General features: G+C 50.5%; 1 protein-coding gene across 2 annotated transcripts in view; it reads left to right on the top strand.

The window, feature by feature from the left end:
* The first annotated feature begins 486 nt into the window (after positions 1-486).
* The window catches only part of LOC140387000 (vitronectin-like), a 34,442-nt gene continuing 11,680 nt past the window's right edge, over positions 487-23,248 (top strand). The window contains exons 1-7 of one of the 2 annotated variants that reach the window (XM_072469970.1): positions 487-776; positions 2,147-2,263; positions 6,737-7,189; positions 8,545-8,684; positions 13,162-13,318; positions 13,413-13,541; positions 18,416-18,655. In XM_072469970.1, the coding sequence (XP_072326071.1) occupies positions 620-776; positions 2,147-2,263; positions 6,737-7,189; positions 8,545-8,684; positions 13,162-13,318; positions 13,413-13,541; positions 18,416-18,655 (1,393 nt within the window). In that variant the 5' untranslated portion in view covers positions 487-619. Of the gene's footprint in view, positions 777-2,146; positions 2,264-6,736; positions 7,190-8,544; positions 8,685-13,161; positions 13,319-13,412; positions 13,566-18,415; positions 18,656-23,248 lie in introns of both variants that reach the window. The other variant, XM_072469969.1, reaches the window with a different exon arrangement.

A 23,248-nucleotide genomic window follows, 5' to 3' on the forward strand; every position in this document is an offset into this window, starting at 1 on the left:
AAAAGAAATTAAAGAATTTTCTTCTGCCAACAGCTAGTTCGTGGCGTGTTAAACATTTGTAATTATGATAATGAGGTTGGGCAGTAACTTGAATTCACTTCGGAGAGACCAGCATAGATTCAGGCTCAAACTGTGCCTGGACTTTCTGATTGAGCCCAAAGTGGAAACTACACCTCGATAACGTTATATCCCCCCCCACCCCCCCCCGTTCGACAGCACCCAAAACTACACTGAGACAGACCCCTGTGACCTGAGCAACATCTTGCACAAACGTTCAAGCAGAAACATTGCTGAGTCATAAAAGAATTAAAGATTAACAGTTTGTCAGGAAACTGTGTTTATTTAAAAACATTTACCAAAACCCCCTTCTCTGTTTGGACACGTTCTGTGATCTCCCAGGTCCGGGCTAAAGCTTTGCCTCAAGAGGATTCGATTCGATTCTAAACACGACAAAATATATTTATGAACACACTTGGTTATTGAAAAACTGATGAAGGAATATAAGATTCCGATCTGTGTGTTTTTCCCCATCCTGTTTAAAAGAGGGTTTTTTCACTTCCCACAAGCAGAAAGGAAAATCGATGTGATTCTTTGTTCCATTAAACATTACTGAAAATCAATGGAATTGTTCAAACAGATAGCCCAACCAAACAAACACGAGGAGGTTAAATACCCAAATCCAATTCCAGACTTTAACAGAATCGCCTCTTCAGCAATGAAGCCACTGATTGCTCTACTCAGTTGCTCTCTCCTCAGCGCTGTATATTCTGATGAAGGTAAAGAAAATATTCTTTCATATGGGATATGAGAGAGCGGTGCAGTGGTTAGCACTGCTGCCTCACGGCGCTGAGGACCCAGGTTCAATACCGACCCCGTGTGGAGTTTGCACATTCTCCCCGTGTCTGCGTGGGCCTCACCCCCACAACCCAAAGATGTGCAGGTTAGATGGATTGGCCACGCCAAATTACCCCTTCATTGGAAAAAAAAGATTGGGTACTCTAAATTTCTAAAGAAAAAAAACATGTAGGCTTTGAGCATCGCAGGGAGGGTCAGCAGCATTTAATACCCATCCCGAATTGCCCTTGAGAAGGTCATGGTGAGCTGCCTTCTCAAACCGCTGCAATCCATGTGTAGGTACACCCACAGTGCTGTTAGAGAGGGTGTTTCAGAATTTGGACTGAGTGACAGTGAAGGAACGGCGATATATTTCTAAATTGCCCTTAGTGTCCAAAATTGCCCTTAGTGTTGGGTGGGGTTACTGGGTTATGGGTATAGGGTGGAGGTATGGGCTTGGGTAGGGTGCTCTTTCCAAGAGCCGGTGCAGACTCGATGGGACGAATGGCCTCCTTCTATGATTCTATGTCGGGGTGGCGAGTGGCATGGAGGGGAACCTCCAGGTGGTGGTGTTTCCATGGGCCTGCTGCCCCTGCCCTCGCAGGTGGTAGTGGTCGGGGGTTTGGAAGGTGTTGAGGGATATCCTATGTGATGGGGACCTCGCCCCCCGGCTGTCAGACATGCTGATGAAGTTTGGGCGTCCAATGAGAAACTTAAAAAAAACCTTAAGAGGGTTTGGTCATCCAGAACAACTGTTGGGAGTTGGTGACTGGACGTGACGAAAAGGGTGAAAAGTGTTTTTAAAAGAGTGGCAAATTCTCCCGAGTCACTGAAATGTCAACGATGATTTGTGCAGAGCAGGGGAAAGAATTAGGAAATGTATCCTCTGTGAGTCACAAGGTAGAAGTTTCACCTCTGGGTCAGAAGGTTGTGGGTTTGAGAACCAGCCTTGAGACCTGGGCACATAATGCAGGCTTGCACTCTCAGAACGACACTGAGGAAGTGCTGCACTGCGCAGTGCGGTCATGATTCAGGTTAAATCGAGGCCCCGACAGCCAGTTACAGCGGCACTGTTCCAGACCCAGCGAGTATCCTGCTTCCCTGCCCCAACCACTTTCCCACAACTCATGCCCCCACGATATAGATGGATGAGCAGGTCTCGTTGCTGTTTGTTGGGATCTTCCTGCACACAAAATGGGTGCTGTGTTTGCTGAATAAACAAAGTGACAATGCCTCAGAATTCTTGCTTGGCTCTAGTGCGATACACACCATTCTTTTCTTGATCTGCAGTCTGTGTGTTATTGTTTTGCAGAGTCATGTGTCGGTCGCTGTGACCTGGGCTTCTTTTCTTTAAAGAAATGTCAGTGTGACAGCCTGTGCAGATTCTACAAGAGCTGCTGCACGGATTACCATACCGCCTGTAAAAAAGGTACAAAACTAAATCAGATAGAGAGACACACACAGAAAAACACACACACACACACACAGAAAAACACACACACACACAGAAAAACACACACACACACACAGAAAAACACACACAGGCACAAAAACACACACACACAGAAAAACACACACACACACAGAAAAACACACACACACACACAGAAAAACACACACAGGCACAAAAACACACACACACACACAGAAAAAAACACACACACAGAAAAACACACACACACACACAGAAAAACACACACACACAGAAAAACACACACACAGAAAAACACACACACACAGAAAAACACACACACAGAAAAACACAGGCACAGAAAAAACACACAGGCACAAAAACACACACACACAGAAAAACACACACACAGAAAAACACACACACACACACAGAAAAACACACACAGGCACAAAAACACACACACACAGAAAAACACACACACACAGAAACACACACACAGAAAAACACACACAGAAAAACACACACAGGCACAAAAACACACACACACAGAAAAACACACACAGAAAAACACACAGAGAAAAAAACACACACACACAGAAAAACACACACACACAGAAAAACACACACAGGCACAAAAACACACACACAGAAACACACACAGAAAAACACAGACACAGAAAAACACACACACACACAGAAACACACACACACACACACAGAAAAACACACACACACACAGAAACACACACACACACACACACAGAAAAACACACACACAGAAACACACACACACGCACACACACAGAAAAACACACACAGAAAAACACATACACAGAAAAACACACACACACACACACAGAAAAACAAACATGCACAAAAACACACACAAAAAACACACACACAGAAATACACACAGAAAAACACACACAACAGGCACAAAAACACACACACACAGAAAAACACAGAAACACACACACAGAGAAACACACACACAGAGAAACACACACACAGAAACACACACACACAGAAAAACACACACACACAGAAAAACACACACACAGAAAAACACACACACACACACAGAAAAACACACACAGGCACAAAAACACACACACACAGAAAAACACACACACACAGAAACACACACACAGAAAAACACACACAGAAAAACACACACAGGCACAAAAACACACACACACAGAAAAACACACACAGAAAAACACACAGAGAAAAAAACACACACACACAGAAAAACACACACACACACACACACAGAAAAACACACACAGGCACAAAAACACACACACAGAAACACACACAGAAAAACACAGACACAGAAAAACACACACACACACAGAAACACACACACACACACACACAGAAAAACACACACACAGAAACACACACACACGCACACACACAGAAAAACACATACACAGAAAAACACACACACACACACACAGAAAAACAAACATGCACAAAAACACACACAAAAAACACACACACAGAAATACACACACAGAAAAACACACACAACAGGCACAAAAACACACACACAGAGAAACACACACAGAGAAACACACACACACAGAAAAACACACACACACATACACAGAAACACACACACAGAAAAACACACACAGAAAAACACACACACACATACACACAAACACACACACACACACACAGAAAAACACAGAAAAACACACACAGAAAAACACACACACACACATACACAGAAACACACACACACACACACAGAAACACACACACACACACACAGAAAAACACACACAGAAAAACACACACACATACACAGAAACACACACACACACACACACAGAAACACACACACACACACACACACACACAGAAAAACACACACAGAAAAACACATACACAGAAAAACACACAGGCACAAAAACACACACAGAAAAACACACACACACACAGAAACACACACAGAAAAACACAGGCACAGAAAAACACATACACAGAAAAACACACACACACACAGAAAAACACACAGGCACAAAAACACACACACAGAAAAACACACACACCTGAAGGTGCTGACTCTCACTGGGACACAGTTCCTGAAGGTGCCGACTCTCACTGGGACACAGTCCCTGAAGGTGCTGACTCTCACTGGGGGACAGTTCCTGAAGGTGCCTACTCTCACTGGGACACAGTTCCTGAAGGTGCTGACGCTCACTGGGACACAGTTCCTGAAGGTGCTGACTCTCACTGGAGGACAGTTCCTGAAGGTGCTGACTCTCACCCTGGACACAGTTCCTGAAGGTGCTGACTCTCACTTGGACACAGTTCCTGAAGGTGCTGACTCTCACTGGGGGACAGTTCCTGAAGGTGCTGACTCTCACTGGGACACAGTTCCTGAAGGTGCTGACTCTCACTGGGACACAGTTCCTGAAGGTGCTGACTCTCACTGTGAGTCAGTTCCTGAAGGTGCCGACTCTCACTGGGACACAGTTCCTGAAGGTGCTGACTCTCACTGGGGCACAGTTCCTGAAGGTGCTGACTCTCACTGGGACACAGTTCCTGAAGGTGCTGACTCTCACTGGGAGACAGTTCCTGAAGGTGCTGACACTCACTGGGACACAGTTCCTGAAGGTGCTGACTCTCACTGGGACACAGTTCCTGAAGGTGCTGACTCTCACTGTGGGTCAGTTCCTGAAGGTGCTGATTCTCACTGGGACACAGTTCCTGAAGGTGCTGACTCTCACTGGGACACAGTTCCTGAAGGTGCCGACTCTCACTGGGGGACAGTTCCTGAAGGTGCTGACTCTCACTGGGACACAGTTCCTGAAGGTGCTGACTCTCACTGGGACACAGTTCCTGAAGGTGCTGACTCTCACTGGGACACCGTTGCTGAAGGTGCTGACTGTCACTCGGACACAGTTCCTGAAGGTGCTGACTCTCACTGGGACACAGATCCTGAAGGTACTGACTCTCACTGGGACATAGTTCCTGAAGGTGCCGACTCTCACTGGGGGACAGTTCCTGAAGGTGCTGACTCTCACTGGGACACAGTTCCTGAAGGTGCTGACTCTCACTGTGGGTCAGTTCCTGAAGGTGCTGATTCTCACTGGGACACAGTTCCTGAAGGTGCTGACTCTCACTGGGACACAGTTCCTGAAGGTGCCGACTCTCACTGGGACACAGATCCTGAAGGTACTGACTCTCACTGGGACATAGTTCCTGAAGGTGCTGACTCTCACTGGGACACAGTTCCTGAAGGTGCTGACTCTCACTGGGAGACAGTTCCTGAAGGTGCTGACACTCACTGGGACACAGTTCCTGAAGGTGCTGACTCTCACTGGGACACAGTTCCTGAAGGTGCTGACTCTCACTGTGGGTCAGTTCCTGAAGGTGCTGATTCTCACTGGGACACAGTTCCTGAAGGTGCTGACTCTCACTGGGACACAGTTCCTGAAGGTGCCGACTCTCACTGGGGGACAGTTCCTGAAGGTGCTGACTCTCACTGGGACACAGTTCCTGAAGGTGCTGACTCTCACTGGGACACAGTTCCTGAAGGTGCTGACTCTCACTGGGACACCGTTGCTGAAGGTGCTGACTGTCACTCGGACACAGTTCCTGAAGGTGCTGACTCTCACTGGGACACAGATCCTGAAGGTACTGACTCTCACTGGGACATAGTTCCTGAAGGTGCCGACTCTCACTGGGGGACAGTTCCTGAAGGTGCTGACTCTCACTGGGACACAGTTCCTGAAGGTGCTGACTCTCACTGTGGGTCAGTTCCTGAAGGTGCTGATTCTCACTGGGACACAGTTCCTGAAGGTGCTGACTCTCACTGGGACACAGTTCCTGAAGGTGCCGACTCTCACTGGGACACAGATCCTGAAGGTACTGACTCTCACTGGGACATAGTTCCTGAAGGTGCCGACTCTCACTGGGGGACAGTTCCTGAAGGTGCTGACTCTCACTGGGACACAGTTCCTGAAGGTGCTGACTCTCACTGGGACACAGTTCCTGAAGGTGCTGACTCTCACTGGGACACAGTTCCTGAAGGTGCTGACTCTCACTGGGACACAGTTCCTGAAGGTACTGACTCTCACTGGGACATAGTTCCTGAAGGTGCCGACTCTCACTGGGAGACAGTTCCTGAAGGTGCTGACTCTCACTGGGATACAGTTCCTGAAGGTGCTGACTCTCACTGGGACACAGTTCCTGAAGGTGCTGACTCTCACTGGGACACAGTTCCTGAAGGTGCTGACTCTCACTGGGACACAGTTCCTGAAGGTGCTGACTCTCACTGGGATACAGTTCCTGAAGGTGCTGACTCTCACTGGGACACAGTTCCTGAATGTGCTGACTCTCACTGGCACACAGTTCCTGAAGGAATTTGAGATAGTGTAGAGGGAACTTTACTCTGAATCTTAACCATAATTAGAAAAAACTGAATTTCAGCAGTTTGGGATTAATTGTATTTCTCCTTTGTATTCCCAGTCCGTGGGGATGTGTTTCACCTGCCTGAAGATGAATATACTGATACAATGGGGCACATGATGCCCAACTATGATGACTCAATTAACGGGACAATAGAGTCAGAGCTGGAGCCGGAGCCAGAGCTGGACCTGGACCTGGACCTGGAGCTGGAGCCAGAGCTGGACCTGGACCTGGAGCTGGAGCTGGACCCGGAGCTGGAGCCAGAGCTGGACCTGGACATGGAGCTGGAGCCGGACCTGGAGCTGGAGCTGGAGCTGGACCTGGAGCTGGAGCTGGAGCCAGAGTTGGACCTGGACACGGAGCTGGATCCAGAGCTACAGCCAGAATTGGAGCCTGAGCTGGACTTGGAGCCTGAGCTGGAGCCCGAGCAAGAGCCAGTGAATTTGTGCACCAGTGAAGAATCCTTTGACGCATTCACTGACCTGAAGAATGGATCGATCTTTGCTTTCCAGGGTAAGATTCTAAGCTAAAATTGTGGGAACAAGGGGGAGGCCAACCAGCTCCTCATGTCCATTCGCAATTCAGTCTGATGGCTGCCCTGTAGATTAACGCCAGCCACGCTCCGTTATTAATAACCCCTTGCACAACTACCCAAAGAAATATCCATTCATCTCAGATGTGAATGTTCAACTTGATTCCCTGGTGTTACCAGAGATCCACAGAATCCTTAAAGTGCAGAAGGAGGCCATTCAGCCCATCGTGTCGGCACCAACCCTAACAGGCCCACTCCCCCACCCTACCCCCTTAATCCTACCCTGTAAACCTATTGTGATGAGTTTCTTGATGTCACCCAGAAATCAACACTCTAATTTTACAGTGCCGGGTGATCGCGTGAGCGAGCACCCGGGACCAAACCAACCCATTCTCAGCAGTTGCCGCTGGAGGACCTATCCACACAAACAATGTCAGACGCAGACCCTCAGACACAATCCAGCCATTCAATTGGCAGGGAAATGTGAATAGGTTTTACTGTGAGTTCAGTGATTTTGTTGGGTTGCAGGTGAACTCTGTATCGAACCCCATGCTGTACCTGTCCTGGGAGTGTTTGATGGGGACAGTGTAGAGGGAGCTTTACTCTGTATTTAACCCCGTGCTGTACCTGTCCTGGGAGTGTTTGATGGGGACAGTGTAGAGGGAGCTTTACTCTGTATCTAACCCCGTGCTGTACCTGTCCTGGGAGTGTTTGATGGGGACAGTGTAGAGGGAGCTTTACTCTGTATCTAACCCCGTTCTGTACCTGTCCTGGGAATGTTTGATGGGGTCAGTGTAGAGGGAGCTTTACTCTGTATCTAACCCTGTGCTGTACCTGTCCTGGGAGTGTTTGATGGGACAGTGTAGAGGGAGCTTTACTCTGTATCTAACCCCGTGCTGTACCTGTCCTGGGAGTGTTTGATGGGGACAGTGTAGAGGGAGCTTTACTCTGTATCTAACCCCGTGCTGTACCTGTCCTGGGAGTGTTTGATGGTGACAGTGTAGAGGGAGCTTTACTCTGTATCTAACCCCGTGCTGTACCTGTCCTGGGAGTGTTTGATGGGGACAGTGTAGAGGGAGCTTTACTCTGTATCTAACCCCGTGCTGTACCTGTCCTGGGAGTGTTTGATGGTGACAGTGTAGAGGGAGCTTTACTCTGTATCTAACCCCGTGTTGTACCTGTCCTGGGAGTGTTTGATGGGGACAGTGTAGAGGGAGCTTTACTCTGTATCTAACCCCGTGCTGTACCTGTCCTGGGAATGTTTGATGGGGACAGTGTAGAGGGAGCTTTACTCTGTATCTAACACCCTGCTGTTCTATTTTTTGTCTGTATCCAGGTGAATACTATTATGAACTGGATAAATTCAGTGTTGTTTCAGAACATCCCAGATTGATCAGTGACGTATGGGGAATGCCTGGTCCCATCGATGCTGCTCTCACACGAGTGAACTGTGAGGGGAAAACCTACATCTTCAAGGTTTGAATATCGTGGATGCAGCTTTGGCTCTGAATTGTTCTCCTTTTACTCTCAAAATTTAATTAATTCAACACCTCCACACCCTTCACTGGATGATTATCAAACAATATTTGGAAAGACGGCCATAAGCTTGGGCAAGAGGTTGCTTTAAGGAATGTTTTAACGGAGGAGGGATAGGGAGAGGCGGCGAGGTTGAGGGATGGATTCCAAAGCTTGGGGCCTCCAGGCAACTAAAGCCGTGACCACTAATGGTGGAGTGATTAAAATCATGGATGCGAAGGGGAGCAGAATGAGAGGAGTTCTGAGACCTCAGAAGGTTCTGCTGCTGGAGGAGTTACCGAGATAGGGAGGGTGAGACCATGGGGGGATGTGGAAACATCGATGAGAAATCTGAGGCTTTTCAGCTCGGGACGAGTGCAGGTCAGTGACAGCGGAGACGGGTGAGGATACCAGGCAGCAAGGAATTGCCGGTGACCCCCACCCCAGGAAACACTGTCAACTGTTAGATATTATCACCTGGCAGTATTTACCAGAAGGCACTTTACTGCTCAGCTATACTCTGTATCTAACCCCGTGCTGTACCTGTCCTGGGAGTGTTTGATGGAGACAGTGTAGAGGGAGCTTTACTCTGTATCTCACCCCGTGCTGTACCTGTCCTGGGAGTGTTTGATGGGGACAGTGTAGAGGGAGCTTTACTCTGTATCTAACCCCGTTCTGTTCCTGTCCTGGGAGTGTTTGATGGGGACAGTGTAGAGGGAGCTTTACTCTGTATCTAACTCTGTGCTGTACCTGTCCTGGGAATGTTTGATGGGGACAGTGTAGAGGGAGCTTTACTCTGTATCTAACCCCGTGCTGTACCTGTCCTGGGAGTGTTTGATGGGGACAGTGTAGAGGGAGCTTTACTCTGTATCTAACCCCGTGCTGTACCTGTCCTGGGAGTGTTTGATGGGGTCAGTGTAGAGGGAGCTTTACTCTGTATCTAACCCTGTGCTGTACCTGTCCTGGGAGTGTTTGATGGGGACAGTGTAGAGGGAGCTTTACTCTGTATCTAACCCCGTTCTGTACCTATCCTGGGAATGTTTGATGGTGACAGTGTAGAGGGAGCTTTACTCTGTATCCATCCCCGTGCTGTACCTGTCCTGGGAGTGTTTGATGGTGACAGTGTAGAGGGAGCTTTACTCTGTATCTATCCCCGTGCTGTACCTGTCCTGGGAGTGTTCGATGGGGACAGTGTAGAGGGAGCTTTACTCCGTAACTGACCCCTTGCTTTACCTCGGAGTTTTGGCTGGTCAAAATTTTGCTAAAGGTAATTTGTCTTCGAGGAAAGGATTGAAAATTGCAGCTTGCTTGAGGATTGTCTCGCTCTACGTGAAGCTGAGTCATTTTTCCAGTGAATCTTAGAATCATAGAGTCCCTAAGGTGCAGAAGGAGGCCATTCAGCCCATCGGGTCTGCACCAACCCTTTGAATGAGCACCCTACCCATGTCCGCTCCGCCCTATCCACATAACCTAACCTGCATATCTTTGAACTGTGGGAGGAAACCGGGGCACCCGGAGGAAACCCACGCAGACACGGGGAGAACGTGCAGACTCCGCAGAGACAGTGACCCGAGGCTGAAATTGGACCTGGGTCCCTGGTGCTGTGAGGCAGCAGTGCTAACCACTGTGCCACCATGCCAGTGTGAGGCAGCAGTGCTAACCACTGTGCCGCCGTGGCAGTGTGAGGCGGCAGTGCTAACCAATGTGCCACCATGCCAGTGTGAGGCGGCAGTGCTAAGCACTGTGTCATCGTGCCAGTGTGAGGCAGCAGTGCTAACCAATGTGCCACAATGCCAGTGTGAGGCGGCAGTGCTAACCACTGTGTCACAGTGCCAGTGTGAGGCAGCAGTGCTAAGCACTGTGCCACCGTGCCAGTGTGAGGCGGCTGTGCTAAGCACTGTGTCATCGTGCCAGTGTGAGGCAGCAGTGCTAAGCACTGTGCCACCGTGCCAGTGTGAGGCAGCAGTGCTAAGCACTGTGTCACTGTGCCAGTGTGAGGCAGCAGTGCTAAGCACTGTGCCACCGTGCCAGTGTGAGGCAGCAGTGCTAAGCACTGTGTCACTGTGCCAGTGTGAGGCAGCTGTGCTAAGCACTGTGTCACTGTGCCAGTGTGAGCCAGCAGTGCTAAGCACTGTGTCACCGTGCCAGTGTGAAGCAGCAGCGCTAAGCACTGTGTCACCGTGCCAGTGTGAAGCAGCAGTGCTAAGCACTGTGCCACCGTGCCAGTGTGAGGCAGTAGTGCTAAGCACTGTCACCGTGCCAGTGTGAGGCAGCAGTGCTAAGCACTGTGTCACCGTGCCAGTGTGATGCAGCAGTGCTAAGCACTGTCACCGTGCCAGTGTGAGGCAGCAGTGCTAAGCAGTGTGACACCGTGCCAGTGTGAGGCAGCAGTGCTAAGCACTGTGTCACCGTGCCAGTGTGAGGCAGCAGTGCTAAGCAGTGTGACACCGTGCCAGTGTGAGGCAGCAGTGCTAAGCACTGTGTCACCGTGCCAGTGTGAGGCAGCAGTGCTAAGCAGTGTGACTCCGTGCCAGTGTGAGGCAGCAGTGCTAAGCAGTGTGACTCCGTGCCAGTGTGAGGCAGCAGTGCTAAGCACTGTGTCACCGTGCCAGTGTGAGGCAGCAGTGCTAAGCAGTGTGACACCGTGCCAGTGTGAGGCAGCAGTGCTAAGCAGTGTGACCGTGCCAGAGTGAGGCAGCAGTGCTAAGCAGTGTGACACCGTGCCAGTGTGAGGCAGCAGTGCTAAGCACTGTGACACCGTGCCAGTGTGAGGCAGCAGTGCTAAGCAGTGTGACTCCGTGCCAGTGTGAGGCAGCAGTGCTAAGCAGTGTGACTCCGTGCCGGTGTGAGGCAGCAGTGCTAAGCAGTGTGACTCCGTGCCGGTGTGAGGCAGCAGTGCTAAGCAGTGTGACTCCGTGCCAGTGTGAGGCAGCAGTGCTAAGCAGTGTGACTCCGTGCCGGTGTGAGGCAGCAGTGCTAAGCAGTGTGACTCCGTGCCGGTGTGAGGCAGCAGTGCTAAGCAGTGTGACACCGTGCCAGTGTGAGGCAGCAGTGCTAAGCAGAGTGACTCCGTGCCAGTGTGGGGCAGCAGTGCTAAGCAGTGTGACTCCGTGCCGTTGTGAGGCAGCAGTGCTAAGCAGTGTGACTCTGTGCCAGTGTGAGGCAGCAGTGCTAAGCAGTGTGACCGTGCCAGTGTGAGGCAGCAGTGCTAAGCAGTGTGACTCCGTGCCGGTGTGAGGCAGCAGTGCTAAGCAGTGTGACTCCGTGCCGGTGTGAGGCAGCAGTGCTAAGCACTGTCACCGTGCCAGTGTGAGGCAGCAGTGCTAAGCAGTGTGACTCCGTGCCAGTGTGAGGCAGCAGTGCTAAGCAGTGTGACTCCGTGCCAGTGTGAGGCAGCAGTGCTAAGCACTGTGTCACCGTGCCAGTGTGAGGCAGCAGTGCTAAGCAGTGTGACACCGTGCCAGTGTGAGGCAGCAGTGCTAAGCAGTGTGACCGTGCCAGAGTGAGGCAGCAGTGCTAAGCAGTGTGACACCGTGCCAGTGTGAGGCAGCAGTGCTAAGCACTGTGACACCGTGCCAGTGTGAGGCAGCAGTGCTAAGCAGTGTGACTCCGTGCCAGTGTGAGGCAGCAGTGCTAAGCAGTGTGACTCCGTGCCGGTGTGAGGCAGCAGTGCTAAGCAGTGTGACTCCGTGCCGGTGTGAGGCAGCAGTGCTAAGCAGTGTGACTCCGTGCCAGTGTGAGGCAGCAGTGCTAAGCAGTGTGACTCCGTGCCGGTGTGAGGCAGCAGTGCTAAGCAGTGTGACTCCGTGCCGGTGTGAGGCAGCAGTGCTAAGCAGTGTGACACCGTGCCAGTGTGAGGCAGCAGTGCTAAGCAGAGTGACTCCGTGCCAGTGTGGGGCAGCAGTGCTAAGCAGTGTGACTCCGTGCCGTTGTGAGGCAGCAGTGCTAAGCAGTGTGACTCTGTGCCAGTGTGAGGCAGCAGTGCTAAGCAGTGTGACCGTGCCAGTGTGAGGCAGCAGTGCTAAGCAGTGTGACTCCGTGCCGGTGTGAGGCAGCAGTGCTAAGCAGTGTGACTCCGTGCCGGTGTGAGGCAGCAGTGCTAAGCAGTGTGACTCCGTGCCGGTGTGAGGCAGCAGTGCTAAGCAGTGTGACTCCGTGCCAGTGTGAGGCAGCAGTGCTAAGCAGTGTGACTCCGTGCCAGTGTGAGGCAGCAGTGCCAGTGTGAGGCAGCAGTGCTAAGCAGTGTGACTCCGTGCCAGTGTGAGGCAGCAGTGCTAAGCAGTGTGACTCCGTGCCAGTGTGAGGCAGCAGTGCTAAGCAGTGTGACTCCGTGCCAGTGTGAGGCAGCAGTGCTAAGCAGTGTGACTCCGTGCCGGCCGACTGATTCTTTATTTGCGGATCTCGATGTGGTTCTAACGTTGTGTTTGGTGCCCTCCAGAATGAATCTTACTGGCGCTTTAACGATGGAATTCTGGAAGATGGTTTTCCGAAACTGATTAAGAATGGGTTTCCTGGAATTCCGAACAATATTGATGCATCGCTGGCAGTGCCTGCCTCCAGTATTGATGGAAATGAGCGAGTTTACTTCTTCAAAGGTAATCGGAAGCATTCGCCACATCTTTCACTGTGACTTTTCTCTGCAGTGGGCCAGGCATTGATTCCATTTCTGGCTGTCTGTTCTCCCTCCAGGGGCTTTTTACTGGGAATATCTCTTCCAGAATCAGCCGACCCAGCAGGATTGTGCTGCCTCTTCCACATCCGTCCCGTTTGCGAGATACACGAACATCATGGACGACAGCTTTGAGGATTTCTTCCTCGGTATATTTGGAGTTCGCTCCCGTGGTAATATTTGAATACTCCGTTCTCCTGTTCCCTTATTCACACTTCCTCTCTTTCTTTCCCTCTCTCTTTCCCTCTCTGTCCTTCTCTCTCCCTCAATTTCACCCTCTTTCACAGGAGGCCTTTCGGCCCTTCAGGTCTGCACGGGCCCTTGGAAAGAGCACCTCACATAATCCCACACCTCCACCCTAACCCCATAACCTGGTAACCCCCCCCCCCCACCTAACCTTTTGGACACTAAGGGGCAATTTATCATGGCCAATCCATCTAACCCACACATCTTTGGACTGTGGGAGGAAACCGGAGCACCCGGAGGAAACCCACGCAGACACGGGGAGAACGTGCAGACTCCTCACAGGCAGTCACCCGAGGCTGGAATTGAACCTGGGACCCCAGCGCTGTGAGGCAGCAGTGCTAACCACTGTGCAACTGTGCCGCTCTGTGTCTCTCTTTTCTATTTCTTCTCTCTCTCTCTCTCATCTGTTTTCTCTCCCTCTTTCGCTCACCCCTCTTTCCTCGAGATGAGAGTAGTCCGCGGTTATTGGATCATTGATTCCGTGATTGAAATCCTGTTCATTGTGAGAGGGATGGGCGGCTGGGGGGAGTTCCGGGATTGGGGATGGGGGAAGGAATTCCGCAGTTTTAAGTTCTGGGAAAGGGATGAACGGAAGCAAGGAATTCCTGGAAGTGATGTTCATCTTCACCCGTACCATCGACTAGTGGAGTGATCCATTTATGGGATGTGCGCATCCACTGCCAATTCCTTTGAACATTCCTGAGGGCGTTGAAGTTGTGGGTCTGGAGTCACAAGTAGGCCAGACCAGGTAAGGACGGCAGATTTCCTCCCCCCAAAGGACATTAGTGAACCAGGTGGGTTTCCACGACAACCGACAATGGTTTCATGGTCATCATTAGATTTTTAATCCCAGATTCTTATTCAAATTTCACCATCTGCCGTGGTGGGAATCGAACCCGGGGGAGCAGGGAGGAAGCCGGGAAATGTAGGTCCAAACTCACCATCTAGCAATACACTTACCACCCACTGCATCCAAATTATTGCTGGTTTGATTGGGAAGCAGTGAAGATTAATCATCGGCCATGAGCTGATTGAGTGGTGGTATCAGCTGGAGGGGCCGAATGGCCTCCTCCTGCTCTAATATTACCAAGTTGAGACTTTAAGAAGATGGAACAAGGACTGAAAGGAAAAGTTACAAAGCACGCTTCCATTGTTTCTGCTTCGTGTTGTGTTAGAATCTCACACTGAATCCGTATTCCTCAACATTTCTGAATGAATGTGGTGCACAATATAACAATGGTGGGATAAGATGATTTGTTTTGTGATGTAGGGACAGCACAGTGGCTAGCACTGCTGCCTCGCAGCCCCAGGGACTCGGGTTCAATTCCGGCATCGGGCGCCTGTCTGTGCGGAGTCTGCACGTTCTCCCCGTGTCTGCGTGGGTTTCCTCCGGGGGCTCCGGTTTCCTCCCACAGTCCAAAGATGTGCAGGTTAGGTGGATTTGCCATGATCAATTGCCCCTTGGTGACCAAAAGATTGGGTGAGATTATTGGGTTACAGGGTTAGGGTGGGGGTAGTGGGCATAGATAAGGTGCTCTTTCCAAGGGTAGGCGCAGACTTGATGGGCCAAATGGCCTCCTTCCGTACTGTAAATTCCATGATTCCGTGTTGATTCGTGGATAGATGTTATCCACAATATCAGGAAGGAATCCCTGATGCTCTTTGGAATAGTGCCATCGCACCTTTCACACTGACCTGAACAGGCAGGTGGGACCTCAGTTTAATGTCATATCCAAAAGACAGCATTCCTGACAGTGCAGCACTCGCTCAGTACTGACCCTCTGACAGTGCGGCACTCCCTCAGTACTGACCCTCTGACAGTGCAGCACTCCCTCAGTACTGACCCTCTGACAGTGCGGCACTCCCTCAGTACTGACCCTCTGACAGTGCAGCACTCCCTCAGTACTGACCCTCTGACAGTGCGGCACTCCCTCAGTACTGACCCTCTGACAGTGCAGCACTCCCTCAGTACTGACCCTCTAACAGTGCAGCGCTCCCTCAGTACTGACCCTCTGACAGTGCGGCACTCCCTCAGTACTGACCCTCTGACAGTGCAGCGCTCCCTCAGTACTGACCCTCTGACAGTGCAGCACTCCCTCAGTACTGACCCTCTGACAGTGCGGCACTCCCTCAGTACTGACCCTCTGACAGTGCAGCACTCCCTCAGTACTGACCCTCTAACAGTGCAGCACTCCCTCATTACTGACCCTCTGACAGTGCAGCACTCCCTCAGTACTGACCCTCTGTCTGTGCGGCACTCCCTCAGTACTGACCCTCTGACGGTGCAGCACTCCCTCAGTACTGACCCTCTGACAGTGCGGCACTCCCTCAGTACTGACCCTCTGACAGTGCAGCACTCCCTCAGTACTGACCCTCTGACAGTGCGGCACTCCCTCAGTACTGACCCTCTGACAGTGCCGCACTCCCTCAGTACTGACCCTCTGCCAGTGCACACTCCCTCAGTAATGACCCTCTGACAGTGCAGCACTCCCTCAGTACTGACCCCCTGACAGTGCGGCACTCCCTCAGTACTGACCCTCTGACAGTGCAGCACTCCCTCAGTACTGACCCTCCGACAGTGCAGCACTCCCTCAGTGCTGTAATGGAGTGTCAGCCTTCATTTTTAATGATGTGGAGATGCCGGCGTTGGACTGGGGTGAGCCCAGTAAGAAGTCTTACAACCCCAGGTTAAAGTCCAACAGGTTTTTTTCGAATCACTAGCTTTCGGAGCGCCGCTCCTTCCTCAGGTGGAATGAAGAGGTATGTTCCAGAAATATATATCGAGACAAATTCAAAGATGCCAGACAATGCTTGGAATGCGAGCATTAGCAGGTGATTAAATCTTTACAGATCATTTTTAATGTGAGACTTGAAAGTGGAACCGACAGAGATGAGAACCTGGCCGACTGAGCCACAGCTGACAATGGTATCGGTAATTTTGAGGACAGGTCAAAAAGTTGTGGGTTTATTAAAAGAGAACCTCAAACGAACCATTGTTTGCAGCAAACTACCCAGCCTTCAGAACAGTGACCACGACACCACACAACCCTGTCATGGCAATCTCTGCAAGACGTGCCAGATCATCGACATGGATACCACTATTACACGTGAGAACACCACCCACCAGGTACGCGGTACATACTCGTGCGACTCGGCCAACGTTGTCTACCTCATACACTGCAGGAAAGGATGTCCCGAAGCGTGGTACATTGGCGAGACCATGCAGACGCTGCGACAACGAATGAACGGACATCGTGCAACAATCACCAGGCAGGAATGTTCCCTTCCAGTCGGGGAACACTTCAGCAGTCAAGGGCATTTAGCCTCTGATCTCCGGGTAAGCGTTCTCCAAGGCGGCCTTCAGGACGCGCGACAACGCAGAATCCCCGAGCAGAAGCTTATAGCCAAGTTCTGCACACATGAGTGCGGCCTCAACCGGGACCTGGGATTCATGTCGCATTACATTCATCCCCCACCATCTGGCCTGCGAAATCCTACCAACTGTCCTGGCTTGATACAATTCACACCTCTTTAACCTGGGGTTACCCCATCTCTGGATCTGTAAAGATTTAATCACCTGCTAATGGTCGCATTCCAAGCATTGTTTGGCATCTTTGAATCTGTCTATATATATGTTTCTGGAACAGACCTCTTCATTCACCTGAGGAAGGAGCAGCGCTCTGAAAGCTAGTGACATCGAAACAAACCTGTTGGACTCAACCTGGTGTTGTAAAACCTCTTACTGATCTCACCCCAGTCCAACGCCAGCATCTCCACATCATATTAAAAGAGAGTTAAGTTTTTTTTTTAGTTGTTCAATATTGGAACAGGAACCTCTTTGTCTCGGATGGTATTTATTGTCCATTTTGGGTTGTCCTGAGTGGCGATAGTGTCCTCATTGGGCAACTTTCAGAGGGCAGTTCGAAGACAATCACATGGGCATGGGACTGGAGTCACACACAGGCCGACACGGTCAAGATGGCATGGGGGGGGGGGGGCAAGGTAGAAGCTAAGTTTGGGCGCCCTTGGGGAAACTCTTCTATATCTCTTGGTGCACAAGCAGTATGAGAAACGCACTTACCTTTTCCGTGAGTCACTTCTCATCACCTTCAGTTGTCGGGTTTCCTGAGGTCTGGTAAATTCAGCCGGCCAGGGTTAAACCTGGAAGAGGGATCGAACCTGAATATTGGCGGAGACAGTCCACTCCTTGGGAGCAGGATAGTTGCCTGCTGCCAGTATTAGCACCAGTCTGCAGCAGAGAGGAGAGGTATTAGAGGAGACATGATAGAGGGTGCACAACATCGTGTGGGCTTGGGACAGAGTAGACGGGGAGAATCTGCTCCCTTGGCGGAAGGATTGAGACTCAGAGGAACACTGATTTCAGGTCATTGGCAATGGTGACTTGAGGAAAAACCTTTTCTGCAGCGAAGGTTTGAAATGCGTTGCCTGCGAGTGCGACGGATACAGATTTAAACGTGGTTTTGGAAAGGATACTGGATCATTATCCAGGAAGGAGATTTTTTCAAAGCTGCAGAGAAATGGCAGGAGAGTGGGACTAACTTAGTAGCTTAGTAATGGAGAGCTAGCATGTACCCAATAGGCTGAAGGGCCTCCTTCTGTGCTGTAACCAGTCGATGATTCTGTCCCGTTTGGACTGTTGGGGTTTCCAGCTGCAGTCTCCCCTCCAGATCACTGACCTCGAGGCCACCCAGTAACCCCCACCCCCCGCCCTCCCCGATCTGCCGATCTGACCCCCACCCTGTGCCCCACTTTACAGAACGAACCAGTGGACCCTACTCCATCCGTCGTGGCTGGCGTGGGATCCCGGGCCGTGTGGACTCGGCCATGATCGGAAAACTCTACTTCATGCGCCAATTCCCAGGGAACCGCCGGAAAAAGCCAAAGAAACATTCACGGAGGAACCAGAGGAGACGCTGGTGGGGGCAGCAGTCCTCCAGCCAGGAAACTGACCTGTTTCCACTGTTCCCCAGCCAGAGTGTCTACTTCTTTGTGAGAGGTAAGAGCTTTCAAAACACGCCACAAACCACAACACACTGGGAAAACACGCCACAAACCACTGGGAAAACACGCCACAAACCACAACACACTGGGAAAACACGCCACAAACCACAACACACTGGGAAAACACGCCACAAACCACAACACACTGGGAAAACACGCCACAAACCAGAACACACTGGGGAAACACACCACAAACCACAACACACTGGAAAAACACACCACAAACCACAACACACTGGGAAAACATGCCACAAACCACAACACACTGGAAAAACACACCACAAACCACAACACACTGGGAAAACATGCCACAAACCACAACACACTGGGAAAACATGCCTCAAACCACAACACACTGGGAAAACACGCCACAAACCACAACACACTGGGAAAACACGCCACAAACCACAACACACTGGGAAAACACGCCACAAACCACAACACACTGGGAAAACACGCCACAAACCACAACACTGGGAAAACACACCACAAACCACAACACACTGGGAAAACACGCCACAAACCATAACACACTGGGAAAACACACCACAAACCACAACACACTGGGAAAACACGCCACAAACCACAACACACTGGGAAAACACGCCACAAACCACAACACACTGGGAAAACACGCCACAAACCAGAACACACTGCGGAAACACACCACAAACCACAACACACTGGGAAAACACGCCACAAACCACAACACACTGGGAAAACACGCCACAAACCAGAACACACTGGGGAAACACACCACAAACCACAACACACTGGAAAAACACACCACAAACCACAACACACTGGGAAAACATGCCACAAACCACAACACACTGGGAAAACATGCCTCAAACCACAACACACTGGGAAAACACGCCACAAACCACAACACACTGGGAAAACACGCCACAAACCACAACACACTGGGAAAACACGCCACAAACCACAACACACTGGGAAAACACGCCACAAACCACAACACACTGGGAAAACACGCCACAAACCAGAACACACTGGGGAAACACACCACAAACCACAACACACTGGGAAAACACGCCACAAACCACAACACACTGGGAAAACACGCCACAAACCACAACACACTGGGAAAACACGCCACAAACCACAACACACTGGCAAAACACACCACAAACCACAACACACTGGGAAAACATGCCACAAACCACAACACACTGGGAAAACATGCCTCAAACCACAACACACTGGGGAAACACGCCACAAACCACAACACACTGGGAAAACATGCCTCAAACCACAACACACTGGGGAAACACGCCACAAACCACTGGGAAAACACGCCACAAACCACAACACACTGGGAAAACACGCCACAAACCACAACACACTGGGAAAACACGGCACAAACCACAAAACACTGGGAAAACACGCCACAAACCACAACACACTGGGAAAACACCCAACAAACCACAACACACTGGAAAACACGCCACAAACCACAACACACTGGGAAAACACACCACAAAGCACAACACACTGGGAAAACACGCCTCAAACCACAACACACTGGGAAAACACACCACAAACCACAACACACTGGGAAAACATGCCACAAACCACAACACACTGGGAAAACACGTCACAAACCACAACACACTGGGAAAACACGCCACAAACCACAACACACTGGCAAAACACACCACAAAGCACAACACACTGGGAAAACACGCCTCAAACCACAACACACTGGGAAAACACACCACAAACCACAACACACTGGGAAAACACGCCACAAACCACAACACACTGGGAAAACACGCCACAAACCACAACACACTGGGAAAACACACCACAAAGCACAACACACTGGGAAAACACACCACAAACCACAACACACTGGGAAAACATGCCACAAACCACAACACACTGGGAAAACACGTCACAAACCACAACACACTGGGAAAACACGCCACAAACCACAACACACTGGGAAAACACACCACAAACCATAACACACTGGGAAAACACACCACAAACCACAACACACTGGGAAAACACGCCACAAACCACAACACACTGGGAAAACACGCCACAAACCACAACACTGGGAAAACACGCTGTAAACCACAACACACTGGGAAAACACGCCACAAACCACAACACACTGGGAAAACACGCCGCAAACCACAACACACTGGGAAAACACACCACAAACCACAACACACTGGGAAAACATGCCGCAAACCACAACACACTGGGAAAACACGCCACAAACCACAACACACTGGGAAAACACGCCGCAAACCACAACACACTGGGAAAACATGGCACAAACCACAAAACACTGGGAAAACACACCACAAACCACACAACACTGGGAAAACACGCCACAAACCACAACACTGGGAAAACACACCACAAACCACAACACACTGGGAAAACACGCCACAAACCACAACACACTGGGAAAACACGCCACAAACCAGAACACACTGGGAAAACACGCCCCAAACCAGAACACACTGGGGAAACACACCACAAACCACAACACACTGGGAAAACACGCCACAAACCACAACACACTGGGAAAACACGCCACAAACCACAACACACTGGGAAAACACGCCACAAACCACAACACACTGGAAAAACACACCACAAACCACAACACACTGGGAAAACACGCTACAAACCACAACACACTGGGAAAACATGCCTCAAACCACAACACACTGGGGAAACACGCCACAAACCACAGCACACTGGGAAAACACGCCACAAACCACAACACACTGGGAAAACACGCCACAAACCACTGGGAAAACACGCCACAAACCACAACACTGGGAAAACACACCACAAACCACAACACTGGGAAAACACACCACAAACCACAACACACTGGGAAAACACGCCACAAACCACAACACTGGGAAAACACGCCACAAACCACAACACTGGGAAAACACGCCACAAACCACAACACTGGGAAAACACACCACAAACCACAACACACTGGGAAAACACGCCACAAACCACAACACACTGGGAAAACACACCACAAACCACAACACACTGGGAAAACACGCCACAAACCACAACACACTGGGAAAACACGCCACAAACCACAACACACTGGGAAAACACGCCACAAACCAGAACACACTGGGGAAACACACCACAAAACACAACACACAGGGAAAACACGCCACAAACCACAACACACTGGGAAAACACGCCACAAAGCACAACACACTGGGAAAACACGCCTCAAACCACAACACACTGGGAAAACACACCACAAACCACAACACACTGGGAAAACACGCCACAAACCACAACACACTGGGAAAACACGCCACAAACCACAACACACTGGGAAAACACACCACAAAGCACAACACACTGGGAAAACACACCACAAACCACAACACACTGGGAAAACATGCCACAAACCACAACACACTGGGAAAACACGTCACAAACCACAACACACTGGGAAAACACGCCACAAACCACAACACACTGGGAAAACACACCACAAACCATAACACACTGGGAAAACACACCACAAACCACAACACACTGGGAAAACACGCCACAAACCACAACACACTGGGAAAACACGCCACAAACCACAACACTGGGAAAACACGCTGTAAACCACAACACACTGGGAAAACACGCCACAAACCACAACACACTGGGAAAACACGCCGCAAACCACAACACACTGGGAAAACACACCACAAACCACAACACACTGGGAAAACATGCCGCAAACCACAACACACTGGGAAAACACGCCACAAACCACAACACACTGGGAAAACACGCCGCAAACCACAACACACTGGGAAAACATGGCACAAACCACAAAACACTGGGAAAACACACCACAAACCACACAACACTGGGAAAACACGCCACAAACCACAACACTGGGAAAACACACCACAAACCACAACACACTGGGAAAACACGCCACAAACCACAACACACTGGGAAAACACGCCACAAACCAGAACACACTGGGAAAACACGCCCCAAACCAGAACACACTGGGGAAACACACCACAAACCACAACACACTGGGAAAACACGCCACAAACCACAACACACTGGGAAAACACGCCACAAACCACAACACACTGGGAAAACACGCCACAAACCACAACACACTGGAAAAACACACCACAAACCACAACACACTGGGAAAACACGCTACAAACCACAACACACTGGGAAAACATGCCTCAAACCACAACACACTGGGGAAACACGCCACAAACCACAGCACACTGGGAAAACACGCCACAAACCACAACACACTGGGAAAACACGCCACAAACCACTGGGAAAACACGCCACAAACCACAACACTGGGAAAACACACCACAAACCACAACACTGGGAAAACACACCACAAACCACAACACACTGGGAAAACACGCTACAAACCACAACACTGGGAAAACACGCCACAAACCACAACACTGGGAAAACACGCCACAAACCACAACACTGGGAAAACACACCACAAACCACAACACACTGGGAAAACACGCCACAAACCACAACACACTGGGAAAACACACCACAAACCACA

Source organism: Scyliorhinus torazame, chromosome 12 (assembly GCF_047496885.1).
Source record: "Scyliorhinus torazame isolate Kashiwa2021f chromosome 12, sScyTor2.1, whole genome shotgun sequence".
NCBI lineage: Eukaryota > Metazoa > Chordata > Chondrichthyes > Carcharhiniformes > Scyliorhinidae > Scyliorhinus > Scyliorhinus torazame.